The sequence below is a fragment of the Lupinus angustifolius genome, chromosome LG13 (genome assembly GCF_001865875.1).
Source record: "Lupinus angustifolius cultivar Tanjil chromosome LG13, LupAngTanjil_v1.0, whole genome shotgun sequence".
In the NCBI taxonomy this organism is placed as follows: Eukaryota; Viridiplantae; Streptophyta; class Magnoliopsida; order Fabales; family Fabaceae; genus Lupinus; species Lupinus angustifolius.
The window spans coordinates 2,429,922-2,445,665 of record NC_032021.1 but is presented as its reverse complement, the minus strand read 5'-3'; the positions used below and the strand labels follow the sequence as shown (position 1 = coordinate 2,445,665).

At 32.7% G+C, this 15,744-nt stretch overlaps 3 protein-coding genes across 13 annotated transcripts; 2 read left to right on the top strand and 1 right to left on the bottom strand.

The window, feature by feature from the left end:
• Positions 600-2,212, bottom strand: LOC109325524 (LOB domain-containing protein 1-like). Its single transcript, XM_019557938.1, has 2 exons — positions 1,887-2,212; positions 600-1,031 (listed from the first exon to the last, which is right to left on the bottom strand). Exons 1-2 carry the CDS (start codon positions 2,133-2,135, stop codon positions 666-668), a joined length of 615 nt encoding a protein of 204 aa, XP_019413483.1. The 5' UTR covers positions 2,136-2,212; the 3' UTR covers positions 600-665.
• LOC109363442 (DNA replication complex GINS protein PSF3-like) lies at positions 5,778-8,296 on the top strand. 3 transcript variants are annotated; one of them, XM_019609707.1, is made up of 8 exons: positions 5,778-6,060; positions 6,142-6,242; positions 6,629-6,697; positions 6,815-6,851; positions 6,888-6,915; positions 7,266-7,358; positions 7,805-7,944; positions 8,069-8,296. In XM_019609707.1, the coding sequence occupies exons 2-8, from the start codon at positions 6,198-6,200 to the stop codon at positions 8,176-8,178; spliced, it is 522 nt and encodes a 173-aa protein (XP_019465252.1). In that variant the 5' UTR covers positions 5,778-6,060; positions 6,142-6,197; the 3' UTR covers positions 8,179-8,296. The 3 variants fall into 3 exon arrangements, with proteins under 3 accessions (XP_019465252.1, XP_019465251.1, XP_019465250.1); XM_019609706.1 differs by having other exon boundaries at positions 5,779-6,060; positions 6,142-6,236; positions 6,815-6,915; positions 8,069-8,294; XM_019609705.1 differs by having other exon boundaries at positions 5,784-6,060; positions 6,815-6,915; positions 8,069-8,291.
• LOC109325833 (interactor of constitutive active ROPs 3-like) lies at positions 8,965-14,001 on the top strand. Of its 9 annotated transcripts, XM_019558421.1 has the most exons (6): positions 8,965-9,121; positions 10,172-10,236; positions 10,596-10,702; positions 11,174-11,225; positions 11,265-11,345; positions 12,141-14,001. In XM_019558421.1, exons 3-6 carry the CDS (start codon positions 10,683-10,685, stop codon positions 13,800-13,802), a joined length of 1,815 nt encoding a protein of 604 aa, XP_019413966.1. In that variant the 5' UTR covers positions 8,965-9,121; positions 10,172-10,236; positions 10,596-10,682; the 3' UTR covers positions 13,803-14,001. The 9 variants fall into 9 exon arrangements, with proteins under 9 accessions (XP_019413966.1, XP_019413958.1, XP_019413963.1 ...); XM_019558413.1 differs by having other exon boundaries at positions 10,608-10,702; positions 11,174-11,345; XM_019558418.1 differs by having other exon boundaries at positions 11,177-11,345.

The window sequence follows — 15,744 nt, the reverse complement described above, 5'->3', positions numbered from 1 at the left end:
ACAATCAAACTTTACACTATCAGTGCATAGATTTTAAACTCATCTTCAATTATATCAATTATAGTAGAACGGAACCATAGAATTTTGGATTAAGCTATTTCGACCTTTCATCTTGATATTCTCATGCGTCCCTTGTTACTCATCATTTATTTCTTCATTGTTGTTTTTTGATCGAAAGTTTTGATCATGTAACCAAAAAGTAATAAAACACTTGTAAAAATATATGTATGAAAATAGAGCATGAGAATATCATTATTGTATGAATAAATAAAAAGGGGTTCATCACGCTCTACCCCCTTGCTAATCAGCAATTACCTTTTTAGAAGAAGAAAAATATCTATAATTTAAATAGCATCATAAATAATAACTTCGTAACATAATTTTTGCTGTCTCTTTAATGCAAATTTTACATGGAGTAAAACCTATCTATTTTTTTTAGGATGGTGTGAGACTCATTTACTTCCCTATATGGATAAAGACTTTCGAGACGGCATATCCTCTTTGAGAAACTTAAAATATACTTATGAGATGTTTCAAGAGCCTTTCATCTTTGTTCCCTTTTAAAAAATCAACTCGCAAATACATATTCGAGAAAAAGTTAATGAAACACTCTCTAATTGAATATGTATATGTTATATGCTATATATATGTAATCTAGTTATCCTTCACGTCCAAAGAGGCTGATCCCACAACAAATTCAAGCTAGAGTTCTCCTCATAGAAATTTGCACTGCTTTGATAGTCACTACTATGTGGAGGACTTGAAATGAAATTATCCATTGATTGTTGTGGTGATAATTCATGTGGACTTTGTGCCACATCCATGCATATTAGTGCCATAAGATTTGCTTGCTGGACTTGCATGTTTACAACTTCAGCTTGTGCCTTAGCTAATTGTGCTTGAAGTTCATTCACCTGATTTTGGAGGTTGCAAATTACACCTGCACAACCATAAACTGGGTCTCTTATTCTTGCACTAGCCTCATAAACCATGCTGCTCACTGCATCAGCTCTTTGAGACTCTGGAAGTTCCTGTTAAATCAAATAAACAATAAAAAGTTAGTTTATATAACAAATGAGAGAAAAGTGTATCCACCCGTCACTAACCATTCACGTTTAATTATCATTGACAATTCAAAAAACAGTAATACAAATGAGTAATAGATGATACACTGATTGTATATATAAATCTCTACAGTAACTAACTAAATATTAAATTGTTACAAATATATATATAATAATTGCATTTAAGTTTTAGCCCTTCAGGTAATAACAGTAGACAAAATATTCTATGACTTCGATTGACAAAATTAGATAAAAAATATATAGCATCTACATTCTATTTCTAACTTTTTAATGTGGAGATTTGGAATACTATACCTAACATTGTTTTAGAGCTAAAGAAAGATTATTGTTAAATATAACTTCTATGGAGGCCCCCACTAGGCATTTGTTAAAATTAGCTTGTTGAAAATGCATTTATTTGAGGCATATAATTCCAAGGATGGAGCTCAATTTCGTCCAATTATTAGGACATGGGATCTAATTTATAAAAAAAATGAAGGTGAATAGTCTCAGTTTTGTTTTAAAATTTCCAGTTAAATTTGTACTTTGTAGCATAAATTTTTGGGGTAATTTAGTTTAAACAAATTTGATCTGCTCAAATTGATACTTTTCATTATTTATAATGGATCAAACGTGTCTTTTATATAATTGATACATTATCTACTATTTATTTAATATTTTTTAAATAATTAAAAATAAATGATTTATAATAGACTGACATATATAAAATTCTTATATTGTGTCACCTCATCATTGTTTTTTTCTTAGTAAGAAAACAAGTAACCCTGTAAAAAAAAACTAGTATTTTGTCCTTTTAGGTACCTGTAAGAGCTTGATGATGTTGCTAGCACCAAAGACACGGTGGGCAATGGTAAACTTAGCAGGTTGAGTGGGAGGGAAATAAGGTGCCAACACACATTTCTCAGCACATCTTCTTCTCAAAATTTTGCAGGCAGCACAAGGGATCATAACAACTTGAGGAGGAGTAATTGGAAAAGAAGATGATGAATTAGTAGGAGACTGAGAAAGTAGGGTAGAGGAAACAGGGGTGCTTGTGTCACAACTCTTCATATTTCTCAGCTTTTTTGTTCCTTTGTGTTTGGCTTCTTCTTTGTGTATTTTAGGGTCACAAAGGTGAAAAGAAAGGTGAAGTGAGGTGGGGTTTGTTTGGAAGCCAAAGCTTACGGTTTTATAAAGGGAAAAATGATGAAATAAAAACTTCTTAACCAATAAAAAAGTGATTTTACTAAGACTTAACACCAATGTCATAGTTGACATTTGAGTTTATCAATATTACATATTGTTCTATAAAAATAGAACTGTGCTATTATAATTGTGATCGTGATAATGAAAACTAATAATGTGATTTTTAGGACCCAAATTTAAAATTTTCACTAGAAGGTGGCTGCATGTGGTTTCCCACTTCTTGGTTAGGTGTGTGGAATGTGATGCCTTCTTGGCTGATAGTATGAAAACTAAACTCTTCAAGTTTGAAAAACCCTTTTAAAAACACATTATATTTGACCCATTTAAAAGGATTATTAATAAGGATAATCACCACAAGTAATTTCTTTCCACGTGGAAGCAAATTTTGAATTTTCCACGGATAACTCTTTATGGTTTGCCTAACTTTCCTGCTAAGTGATTTTCTTTAGTTATAAATAGAAACCATTGAGAGCAACTTGTCCTCTTCAGTCTCCAACTTTACTGGATTCAAGTCATAGTATTAATTCAAACCTGAAAAACTACTAACATAGCTCTCAAAAGCATGCTTAAATTGAGTGAGATTTCTCTCTATTGGGAATTGCTGTAAAAAAGTAAAAAGTAAAGGAAAAACAATATATGTTGATATTTATATCCTTTTTATTTAAATTAATATTACATTTTTACCCTTAAAATACGAAAGAAAAAGTCATTTCCCTCTCCATTAATCGAGAATAGTCTTACTTACCTAAATGGGCCTAGTTGAAATTAATCTAAGTCCAAACCAAAAAAGGTAATTACAAATTAGACATTTGTCACGTTACTCTTCCATCTTCCATTTTGTTTGTTATTGATTTTTTTCTTCATGCCCATAAACCATTATCATAATAGACAACAAGACAACGAAGAGCAGCCTCAAAGTTCAAAGCAAAACTAAACATATATTCTCTCCATTTGAATAATCTTTGGCATTGCTGGTCATAAAAAAATTAATATGCTGAATTGATTCAACAATGGATGTGGTAGGTTATTTTTTCTTTTCTTTTAATTACTCTCATTGACACATTCCATGGTGAAAATGAAATGTTATCTCCTTCTCATATTCATACTTATAATTTTACTGCATTCAGTATTCCTAGGTTTGTTTAATCATGACCCTTAAATATTTATTTTTACTATGTGTCACAATTTTAATATGGTAATATATAATAATATAAAAATGACTGACTAATTACCTAGCAGTGGTTTACATTAGTTATCATCAGAGTTGGTACCACCATTGAGACAAGGTAGGCTATCCTTCTAATTCTACTCAGTTACAAACACCAATTGAGTCTGTCACTTACTCACAAATGTCCTTTTTGCACTTACGGTGTATGAGCTTTATACACTGTCATTGCATCATCCACCATTTATATTTAATTATTGATTTACTATTGACTTTTCAAAAAATATAATCCAAATAAATAGTGAATGATGAAGTGCATGTGCATAATTCTTCACACTATAGTATATAAATTTTACACTCATGCGTAAATGTGTTAAGTGCGTGCACGTGTGTGGAAAGTTAATAGGTCACAAGGTGGGACAAGGTTGGTGGTGAGTGGTTCAGCTCGTTGGACACACCATGTACGAAAAGGGGATCCATGCAATCAAAGTCTTAAGTTGCAATCAACCATAGTGATCCTTCAATATATATATATTAATTGAGAGTTACTGTATTATAGATCCAATATCTTCCTATAAATTTTCTATTTACAAAAGAGTGATATATGTCATTTGTAAAACTAATCATTAATAAATAAAGTATCATATTATAGTATACGTCATTTTGAATGAATATGAGAATTAATATAAAAATTTAGTAGGAGAATATATCATTTTTTTCCTCCTCCACGATGCTTATTAACATTATTGTATTTGAAGTTCGTAATTGAAGTATTATTTTATACTTTGGAATTGTAGTTTATCTTGAAGTGATTAAAATTTCCACCACTAGGGGAATTTTAATTGGAGGTTTCAACTTTGCGGTGGAAGTAGTTATTAGACCTTTGTATTTAGTAACATTTTCTTCCCCATTTGCTGCTCAAGAGTCTTTAGCGTGTGGACTTTAACAAATGAGAAACATTAGCCAACTTCACTTTAAGGTTTACTCCCACTATACCGAAGTCATATATTTTCCTCACTTTAACTAAACATGTTCATATTATAACGATGAAATAGTGAGTAATGGAGAGTAGTTAATTTGTAAATGATGATAAATGATGTTACCACTGAAATTAGTCCCAAGTCCCTACTTGGCTTTCATCATTATCATCAATAATTGTCCTGCAATGCCAGAAATGTCTAGAAATCATGTTGAAATATGGTCGTACTATAAAATTCTAACATGTGTCCTTTATAAGTTCCAAGTGCTTTTTGTATGTTTTTATTTTATATATTAATACTTAATACTATATTAAATTGTACGTTCTAAATATATCTGAACAATAGTGTTAATTTTTTTAAAAATGTATCATATTTGAATGTCAATAATAGTATTGTAATCACGTATGCATCTGTACATTCTAGCTATCAATAATGGTTGGAAGTTGTCACCATTAGAATGATTAAGCTTTTGCTTCCAAATTTTAGTGTTGTAAATGCATAATAGTCTTAATTCCATGTTGTTAAGGCTATCAAGACGACAGTAATCAATCCCAAATTCATATCATTTCCATATTTAGAATATTTGTTTAGTGGTGTAAGTCTCACTTTTAATCCCCATTTAAGAGGTGAGAGGGACAATGACATTCATGTTCTGAAAAAGATTATTAATCTTATATTTGAGATGAGTCTGACTCCTCTCCATTTCCAGTAAGAGATAGTTCAGTATTGAAAATGCATGGCTAAAAAACAGAGGCTAAGGACCAAAAATTAAAATAAACTCATAAATTTACATTGGAAAGGACAACTACCTGTCGCTAAATTCTAAATACATACATCCATGATTTCTACCAGGCAGCAATGATTCATATTTGACCATTATTCTGATATGCCAATTTTTTCACGTCGGTGAGTCAAATTTATTGAAGGGTCCCTATCTTCTCATTAAATTTTAACTTAGATATGTTCTTTCACACTAGTATAAAGATTCAAGTTTTCACTGCTGTAACGGCTAATGATAAATATTTGTCATTATGCCATATTTTAACTCAAAATATTACCGGTAATTTCTTACACGTTGCTCTCATTTTATGTAACTCTAGGTATATATATTTATTTATTTCTACCTCCTTTTCTTTTCTTTTTAATTAGGTAAATTACTTTTATTTCATAGAATTTTAGATTTTTTATTTATTATTAAAAACAAGTTAAATCGATTAATCCAAACGAATTCAGTACCATTTTTAAAGTGTAACGAATTCAATTTATTCTAAAAAATTGTATTCAATATGTTTTTAAATAATTTAAAATTATGAAAAAAGTTTTTCTTTTCTTTTTTCATAAAATAGTTCTGACGCTGAACCGGTTAACCGTACATTTCACACTCTCCCTCCCTTTTTCTCGCACGAAAATCCCTAATTTTGAAAACACGCGCCAACTTTGAAAATCCCTAATTTTAATTTTCCCCCAAAATACTTCATTTCCTCCTAACTTGGAATTAAAGCACGCAATTCTCCATCCAAATTGAAGGGAATAACTCACTCAAATATTTGATCTAGGAGTGGGGTTTTTACCTTTTCCTCAATAATTTACTCAATCTTTGCGGGCTTCTCTTGCTTCTAAGTTTTAATTCTTCCCGTATGCACTGGTTAGATCTCAATTCTATGCTATTTTAGTTACTTTTGAATGTAGTGATATGTTTCGAGTTCATTTTACCCTCTATATGCAGTTATGTCTTTCCATTAGTTACAAAGTAAGAGATAGAGCAGGAAGATCAAGGATACGATGTCAAAGTACTACGATATCGATGATATTATCACCGAGGAAGAGGTGGATATCACACTCTTTCGTTTTTTTTACAATTTCCTTTGTTTTTATGTATACATATATTTCTGATTTCATGAGGGATTATGGTTAAATTTGGAAAATTAATGGATATGTGATATAACTAGTTATCTTATGATGCTATGAGGCTTATGATGTTTTTTATAACAATAAAAAATGGTGGCTCGATGCATGAATAAGTTGTTTCCGAGATTTTGGAGAGGTTAGATGTGAATAAGTTGTTTCCGAGATTTGAAATCATGACGTCTAAGTCATATGACAAAAAACCTTACCGTTGTGCCGAGGTCCATCATCTATTTATTTTGTCACAATAATGAGGAAAAATTCAACTTAATTTTCTAATACTTTGATTTGATATGTTTTGGTCACAGACTGTCTCAGTTATATTTCAAAAGGCAGCATCTGGAGTGGGAATAGATCCGAGTGCTGAAACAGACTTTGTAAGAACCATTTACACTGCATTATCTATTTGAGGAGAGGATTGCCGGCAGTGGCCGCAGATCAATGCTCGGAGAAACTTCATACTTTTACTTGACATTTGAATATTTTATTTTCAGATTGAAGCTGGTTCAAAAGTTGAAGTACCATTTTGGCTTGCACATGAGTTACAGTTGAGACAAGCAGTGTCAGTCAATGTTCCTCCTTGTTTCAATCAAAAGTAATGATCAATTCATGCCTTTTTGAAACTTATGATCTATATCATTTCTTTAGCCTTGTTTTTCATGTAGCATTTAAATCAACTTGTTGGTCATTAAGTGCATAATGTTGTATGGAACTATGGATACAACATGATTTTTCTATAATCCATTTACTTGGCTCTCATGAAAGTTATAAAAAACTAATAACAATGTATCCTTGCAAGTCTGCACTGACATTCACATCCAAAAGTACTAGACGAACACCAATAGCTTGATGATGTTGTTATTAGATTGGTTATGATTTAAGTTAAAAGTGTTTCCCTTTATTTTGTCTGCATTTACTCTTATAGATGGTGGTTCTTGATTTCAGAACAAGGCTAGAGATCCAGGCTGATTCTGCAAGTGTGGATTTGAGGTCTAGATGTCCATTCTTTTATGAATTTGGTTGCAAGATGGCGCCCATGTAAGTATTACATATGCCTATAAAGTCTTAACTTGTTATGTTATGCATATCCCCTATCCCCACCCTTGTGGAACCAGCATACCTAGAGTTAAGAGAAAAATTTCGAAGTGACCCAAGCTTTGTGGCCTTTTGTAAATAAACTACACTAGACATAGACTCTCATCAGTGTTGATATTTAGTCTGTTTTGACTGAAAAAGTAACTGTGTAGCATCCTTTGTTCTTGTTTAAACACAACAAACCTCAATATAAATAGGGAGAAGTGCATATTTCCTTTTTTTACTTGTTTTTTAAATTAGGTCAATTCAAAGTCTTAGAAGTGTTTGTTTATTTTTAGTTACTATATAGTTGATTATAGTTCAATAGTATTTGCCTTCTAATCCTTCATGCTAACATCCAATTATCTTTTCATAATTTGTCATTTTAATTTATTTTTCATTTATGGCAGAGTCGCTGATCGAACCATCGGGTTTCTGTTGTTGTCTGCATTTAAGAGTAGATACAAGGAAGTCCTGACCAAGGCACATACCACATCATTTGAAGCTGGTTCCAAATTCTGGACTATTCTAACAAAAGAAGAGATCAATTGTAAGACTTGTTCTATTTACTAAATGAAACATACTTTTAATCTTCATTTATGTGGTCACATTCTTTCCCCCTCATGCAAGGAGATGTTAATTTAATTTTTTGGTCGTTCTAATTCCTTATGTAGTGTATGAGACAGCTCAATCTGCAATGGTATCCTTCAAGAAGTGGCGAATGGGGGGAGCCAGATTTCAGATAGCTTCTATTCTGAGAAGAAAGAGAAAACCAACTGAATAGCTGCTTTCTAAACTTAGCACATATGTTTTATTTCATATGGTTTGTGCATTTTGTGTTTTAGAATGGACAAAAAATGTTAAATTATTTATACTTTAAACTAAACACAGTGTGTTCCAATGTTTAAACAATAAACTAAACACAGTGTGTTCCAATGTTTAAACTTTAAATCATTGGCTTAAAGGTTTGATAAATTTCGTCACTGAAAAAATGCATAAAACAACCTTGTATTATTGTATACTTCCCGCGGTTCAATTTTGTGTCCCACACTGCGCTGTGCTTGTTCTGTATAAGAAAGTAAGAAACTACTGGTTTATAATTGAGACTCTGATTTTGATTTTAAATTTGAAATATGTTGATCTATACCTTCATTTAATATTTCGAAGTCTTAAAAAACGTAAAAAAAAGTTGATCAAACGAATCAATTAAATATAAATCAACTAGTGTTATATTTAATTGATTTATAAATAGATATAAAAGTGTATAAACAAATTAAAAGATACCAATATTTTTTATTTTAAAGTAATTAATTCGGTTAAATAATTTCAAATGATAATCACATTGAATCTATTAATAAATGAGTGGGGATTCACTTTCTCAAACTTACTCTTTATCTTAACCATTAATTTTATAGACTTATTTATAATTGAGTGGAAATTAAATTTATTCACTAATTCAAACTATTGGACTTTCTTATAATTGAAGGCTAAGATAGAGAGTAAGAAATTTACCATAATTCACATTTGGGACTGAGACAACTGTACCATTTACATACTTGCTCCTCTGTCCCCATTCTTTGTTTTTTCTAAACTTCAACATTCATTCATTATCTCCTCAACAAACGGAAACTAAGTACACAACAACAACACAAGTGTTCAATTCACACATAAGAGATGAGAAGAAGAAAAAAAGCACCAGCACCAACATTGAACAAACACACCACAAGGTTTGGATCCATGGATGCTACCATTTTCTTACTTTGCATTAAAAAAATTGTTTTTTTCTTCATTTTTTGTTGGAAAATATATTAAGCAAAGATATACACAAATTATTACATTACTTGTTCATTTGTTACCTCATAAAACTACTTGCTTCCCTTTAACATAGATGGCTAGATGCTTCAGTTTCACACTTTAGTTATCCACAACAAAAGTTTGCTGAACCCAATTGGTTCTTCTTTTCAAGCTTCCTGCTTTGCTTTTTTTAAAAGCAATTTTTGCCTGAAACGTCTGTTATTAAGCTGAAAAAGCTATTCCAAAAGAAAGTTCAGGAGCTGCAACGTTTTGTACCTCTCATACATGATAAATTTACATATATATTTTTATTCCAAAGGAATATGTTTTTAAAAAAGTTGATTCCATAATGTACTTACTCTTGTCTGTTTGTTGTTGTGCTTCTTCTTTTTCAAATGCTTTACTTAATAAATATAAGTAGCATTTCTCTAAATAGTGGTGCCTTCTCTCTCTCATTTATAATCTCTATAGTTGTGTCTTCCACTATCCACTATCCACTTTTGTTGCAGAGTTCTATGGTGTTGCATTGCATGCTTTTTCTTTTGATGTAAAACTGATTCCTTCGAAAATCCTTATCTGAAGTGAGTTTTGAAGAGTTTTCCCTTCTCCATTTTTGGGTTTTCCTTGTCATGCATGTAATGTTAGAAACATTTGTTGTCTACAAAGCCATGTTGTTTTCTCACATTGATATAATTATGTAAAAATGTCAAGGGTTAGAGCCAAATTCTCATTTGGCTTTCTCATATGGCAGGCATAATCAGAAAGGTTTAAGCTTGTTTAGTTAAACATATTTGTAATTACCAACTTCAAGTCCATATTCATGCCTTCTTTCACGGTAAAATTGGAAACTAGGAAAGTTTCATTTTTTATGTACGAAAATGCCCACTGCACTACCATGTTATGGATTTCCTTCAATGGGCAAGTTGGTCTTTTCTCATCTGATATGGGTATTTCTGTAATCTAATTCTTTTGTGTTGTTGCAGTTGTAGGACCCTCTTGATTAAAACCGGGTGCTGTTAACTCCTATGGCTATAAGACCTTATCATAGGTAAAAAGATAACATTTTTTTTCTCATGTGTGGACCCTAGTTTGCATAAATTGATACAAATCTAATTGATTTTTACATAAATTATATATATCTTTTCCAGTGATATCATTTGGTACAATTTAGTCACATTTTTAGGTGAGGGAAGAGGCAGTGACTAGTTAGGGACAATTACTATTATTACTAAAAAGTTGAAGTCACAGTAACTAAAAATCTTCTGCATTTATGGCTTAAGGGGTGTGATGATAAGAGGTGCATACCATCCTCTGCATGAACCCATTTATTTTACCATGACTTCATTATCCTTCATATTGGTTTCGTTTGTCTCAGTCTGTGATATTTTTTTCTGAACTGTTATAGTCCTTGTGTGTCAGGTAGCATACAATACAAGTAGTGAGGTCCATAATATTGACACATTTCTCTTAACTTTGATAAAAGAAAGTTTAGCCATGCAGACCCCAAAGACAAGGTAATCTTGAAATGTTTTAGCCATCTTTTCCTTCTTTATATATAAATGTTGCTTTATACTTAATTTCTGGTTTTTAAATGTGATTAAAACACAAGGAGAAAGTGTCAATCAATAAGGTTCATGTTTCCTTATAACTTCACATGTGATTTTCAGCAGCAAGTGACACCAAATGTCTATCAGCTCCTTACAATTTTTCTTCTGATTTAGTTTTGCTTATGTAAAAATCTTCTTACTTTTATCAAATTTGCAACTGAATTCATGCCACTTTCATATCAAATCAAAGTATTAGCCATTATATAGATGTTTTTTTTATCTCATAATGTAATATATAACAAAATGCAAGTTTTATATGTGCCTATTGTTTTAGATGGCTTCAAGGTATTTACTGCTAGAATTAAGAAATATGATTTCCCATCATCCCCCAATGGAATTCACTTCTTAACATGATCATCATATTATTCCTGGTTTCAGAAGTGGCTCCTCTGAGGTACCACAGAAGGTTTCTCCCCGCGCCATTCGCCGACTCAGGACTACTACTCTAGAGATGGGATCTGTATCTTCTTTACGTCAAGCTAATAAAATATCAAAGGAAAGAAGCCCCAACGCTGCTGGCCGCAAATCACCTAGAAGCCCAGTTTCTGAGGTAACATTCTTTTTTATTACAAGTATATATCCACAGAAAAATTTAACCAGTAATGTCTGGTTGGATAAGCTTTGTTTTCTATTCGAAAGTGCTTTTTTTGCCTTCTCGAAAGGAAAATCAAGTGCAATGTTTTGAACTTCTAAGGAAATCACACAGATCAAACAAACTATTTTTAATTTATTCTTTTCTTTAAAAGCTGAAATTTTTTAACTTTGTTTTAATAAGAAAGTTCTCTTCACCAAAAGTGCTTGAGTTTTGCCAAAAAAATTCATCCAGACACGTTATGCTGTATGGGTGTTTTGTGGTTTTCTTTCACAATTACTTGTTGGTGATTGCTATTAACTATTTATTTGAAGTTGGATTGAATTTCTCTTCACATTATTATTGTTTTTGTGTGATATACTGATAAAGCTACATGAAGAACTAACTAATATGTCTCAACTATTAGTGATTTAGTGTAAGCATTTCACACTATATACCTAAGGAGTAAATTATCCAACAAACTGCACTTCAGAAGATGGATAACAAATGGATCATTTAATGGATTCTGCTCTTGAACATTTAAGTGTATCCAAATCACTTTGAAGAAGATTTTGTATGTAACAAAAAAAATAACATTGGTTTTATACTTGTATTTGGCATTGCATATCATGGACTTGCGAAAAACACATTTATCTATTCGTTAGCCTCTGATGTCTGGATTTTCTTGTACTCGGATTTCTGTGATCCAAGTTTGAAGCACCAATATGGTTTGTTTTGTAATTTTAAACCATTACAATCTTCTGTTACTTTTAGAAGAAGCGCCCCAGCAGAATATCTGAATTGGAATCTCAAATTTCTCAACTTCAAGAGGATTTGAAGAAGGTGAGGGATCAGCTCATTTTATCTGAATCATGCAAGAAACAAGCTCAGCAAGATGCTGAGGAGTCCAAGAAGCAACTGTTAGCTTTATCTGCAAAACTCGAAGATTCGCAAAAGCAACTCCTTGAGCTATCTGCTACTGAAGAAGATCATGTTATTGTGCTCCAGAAATTGTCAGAAGAACACGATGAGGCATGGCAATCCGAGCTTGAGGTTTCGCAAAAGCCGCTCTCAGCCCACTCTTCGGTGCTGGCTTCTGCGATGGATGAGACTCAACAGCTCAAGGTCCAACTTGAATTGGTAGCTAACTTTGAGAGTGCACAAATCCAACATGTCGAATCAGCAAATGTGGGACTACTACACCTGAAGCAAAACTTGTCAGAAACTCTATCTCTTGTGGGGAGCATGAAAAACCAACCCAGAAATTACAAAGCATCTGAATCTCAGGCCCAAGATTTGATATATGAATCTTTGTTGCAACTTGAGGCTGCGAAAAAAGCTGTGGAGTTCCTACATGCTGACGCTGCAAAAGCGGTAGATACCTACAACTCCATTGCTTTAGAGTTAGACCAGTCTAGAGCACAAGTGAACTCACTAGAAGCAACTATAAGAAAACTTGAGGCAGACCTCATAAGTAATGAAGGCATTCAGTCTCGAAATCTCGCCGCTGATCATAAATTTAGGAAGGAACCTGAATGTTTGGAAGAGGATGAGGATCGTAATCAGGTTGGAGCGGAAATTTATTCTTTGAAGTCTGAGGTTGAAAGATTGAGATCTGTTATAGAGACAGCTGAGACTAAACACCAAGAAGAACAGATTCGGAACACAGTGCAAATCAGCAATGCCTATGAGTTGATGGAGAAAATAAAATCTGAATCAAGTCAGAGGGAATGTGAGATAGAGGGTGAGTTGAACAGAAAGAAAGCTCATATTGAAGAGTTGAAGGCTAACCTAATGGATAAAGAAACTGAGCTGCAAGGTATTATGGAGCAAAATGAGAACTTGAATTTAATGATTGATGAGAGCATGTCATCCCGAAAAGAACACAAACTTGATAAGGAACTTAAAAGACTCGATGAATGTATGGCTTACTTGAAGGCTGATATGATGGACAAGGAGACAACATTGCAAAGCATATCAGAAGAGAATGAGATGCTGAAGTTGGAAATGAAAAAGACGTTCTCCGATGGTGAGAAAGTGAGGGAGGAAGTTGGTACAGAATTAGAGGCAGCTAAGGCTGCAGAATGCGACGCTCTTGCGAAGCTCGGGATTGTGATGGAAGAAGCAGATAAGAGCAACCAGAAGGTGGCGAGGGTGACCGAGCAGCTAGAAGCAGCACAAGTAACAAATTCGGAAATGGAAGCAGAATTGAGAAGGCTGAAGGTACAATCTGATCAATGGAGGAAGGCTGCAGAGGTGGCGGCTGCTATGCTTTCGGCAGGAAACAATGGGAAGCTAACAGACAGAACCATGTCATTGGATGGCTATAAGTGCTCGACGTATGCAAGAGACATGGATGATGATAACTTCAACAGAAAGAAAAATAGCAACATGCTAAAGAAAATTGGTGTCTTGTGGAAGAAACCTCAAAAATAACAACTCTCTGATACTCATCCCTTGTTCTGAAAAATGTTGTCCATCAATAATATCCTTCCTCTTGCACTGCACTGTAAATTCTTCCTGTATCTGAAACTTTTGAACTATCTTGGAAATCTGGCCTTTAGATGAATGAATTCAGCTATTTTATCATTGGAGGCTTGTTTATATTATGAGTTTAATATATATACTTTCTCTATGTAAAGTTTTTTACAATGTTAATGCATGGACCATACATTTTATTTAAGAGTAAATAATCTTTAATACATTAATGGTGGATGATGCATGCTGAGGATTCCCTCTTCAAAGAGAAGAAGAAAAAGCCTAGGTCTTAAACTATTTCTATTTCTTGTAGGATACCCTTGAACATCGTACTCTTATATGTATCTTATTGGAATGGAGATTTGCTGTGCCGATTTGTGTTCCCATCTCTGTCACACCGTATTATTCAGTCATAAAAAAAATGGAAAAACTTGGTGTACATTGATTGGATATGTAAAGGAAAAGACGAGTTTTTAGGATAGAGGATCATTGTTCATCTCTCTTATATTTCAATCTTACGTGGGAACGGGATCTGTCCCTTCAGCTTCATGTCTTTGTGTCCCAGATTATTGAGTGTTTGCCAACAAATAAAAAATAATATTTTATTTTACAGAAATAATACATTAAATCTACATGTTTAGATATAAGTGAGCAAAATAAGATTGTAGACACCAAATTAGCTCAGGTGGTCCATATACACTTGCAAGAATCATACTTAATTTTTTCTATTCAGCGTTATGCAGATTGTTTTATTGAGGTTTTCCTCTAGTTTGGTTTTTCTTAAATGGGCACTTTGATATTTTAAGAATTAATTTATTTAAGAATAATTTAAAATATGAACCTTTAAAAATTTAACTATGACATGTGGAACCATCTCAATCCAGTAACGAACTTGGCAGCACTTAAAATATCTGCATTCAAAATCATATAGGATTGTTGATAGCCCTACCTACTGAAAAAGTACTAAACACGCTCATAATTGGTAAAAAAAAAGTAAATTTATAATGTGTATCTATAATTTCTATTTGCCTGCCTGAGATAGAACATGGTCTATTATGAGATAAATGAAATTTGTAGTACCCTTTTATGGTAATGCATGTACTTCAACTTGCTCAAGAGTTTTTTTGTTCTAAAGTTTAATACTAAGGTGCAATAATTTTCCTTTATTTGGGAGTTTATAAACATGAAATCATGCTATTTTTCTCTTAGAATTATCTTCATAGGTTGATCCATCACTGTGTCCAGGTAAATCTTAAGTACAGTTCCCAACATGTAAATGTTGATGGTACATGAAATTATATAAATTTTGAGATAATAGATGTGATTTCAAATCACTAGATCATCTCGATTGTCAATATTCACACCCTTCATGTATCCCCATAATTCCAGTTTTACTATCATTTTTATACCTTTTAATGAATACACAATGATCACCAGTTGTCTTTTTGAAACTGTATTTGGTCATCAAGGATTCAAACTTCTTGTACTATTATCTCGGGACTTGCTTTAGACCATATAAACTCTTATTAAGATGACACACTAAGTGTTCCTTGTCTGATTCTTCATAACCTTCTGGTTTCTCCACATAGATTTCTTCTTTGATGTCTCCATGTAAGAAAGTTATTTTGACATCAAGTTGTTCAACTTCTAAGTCTAGGCTAACTGCTAGACCCAATGCTACTCTTATGGAGGAATACTTCACTACTAGTAAGAATATCTCATCAAAATCAACTCATTTCTTCTGATTGCATCCTTTCACAACAATCTGAGCTTTGTACCTTGGTCTTGAGCTTCCTTCTTCAACTTTAAGCCTATAAACCCATTTGTTTTTCAAGGCTTTTCTTCCTTTGGGCAACTCCACCAGATCATAAGTGTGGTTCTCATGTAACGAGTTCATCTC

What these genes read in the sequence shown, in the direction of transcription:
- LOC109363442 (XM_019609705.1), top strand. Translation starts at nt 6,198, where the DNA reads ATGTCAAAGTACTACGATATCGATGATATTATCACCGAGGAAGAG. An exon ending in CCTCCTTGTTTCAATCAAAA is followed by an intron (nt 6,916 to 7,265) that starts GTAATGATCAAT and finishes TCTTGATTTCAG; the next exon opens with AACAAGGCTAGAGATCCAGG. An exon ending in GGTTGCAAGATGGCGCCCAT is followed by an intron (nt 7,359 to 7,804) that starts GTAAGTATTACA and finishes CATTTATGGCAG; the next exon opens with AGTCGCTGATCGAACCATCG.
- LOC109325524 (XM_019557938.1), bottom strand. Translation starts at nt 2,135, where the DNA reads ATGAAGAGTTGTGACACAAGCACCCCTGTTTCCTCTACCCTACTTTCT. An exon ending in ACATCATCAAGCTCTTACAG is followed by an intron (nt 1,032 to 1,886) that starts GTACCTAAAAGG and finishes TTGATTTAACAG; the next exon opens with GAACTTCCAGAGTCTCAAAG.
- LOC109325833 (XM_019558417.1), top strand. Translation starts at nt 10,683, where the DNA reads ATGCAGACCCCAAAGACAAG. An exon ending in ATGCAGACCCCAAAGACAAG is followed by an intron (nt 10,703 to 11,173) that starts GTAATCTTGAAA and finishes TCCTGGTTTCAG; the next exon opens with AAGTGGCTCCTCTGAGGTAC. An exon ending in CTAGAAGCCCAGTTTCTGAG is followed by an intron (nt 11,346 to 12,140) that starts GTAACATTCTTT and finishes TGTTACTTTTAG; the next exon opens with AAGAAGCGCCCCAGCAGAAT.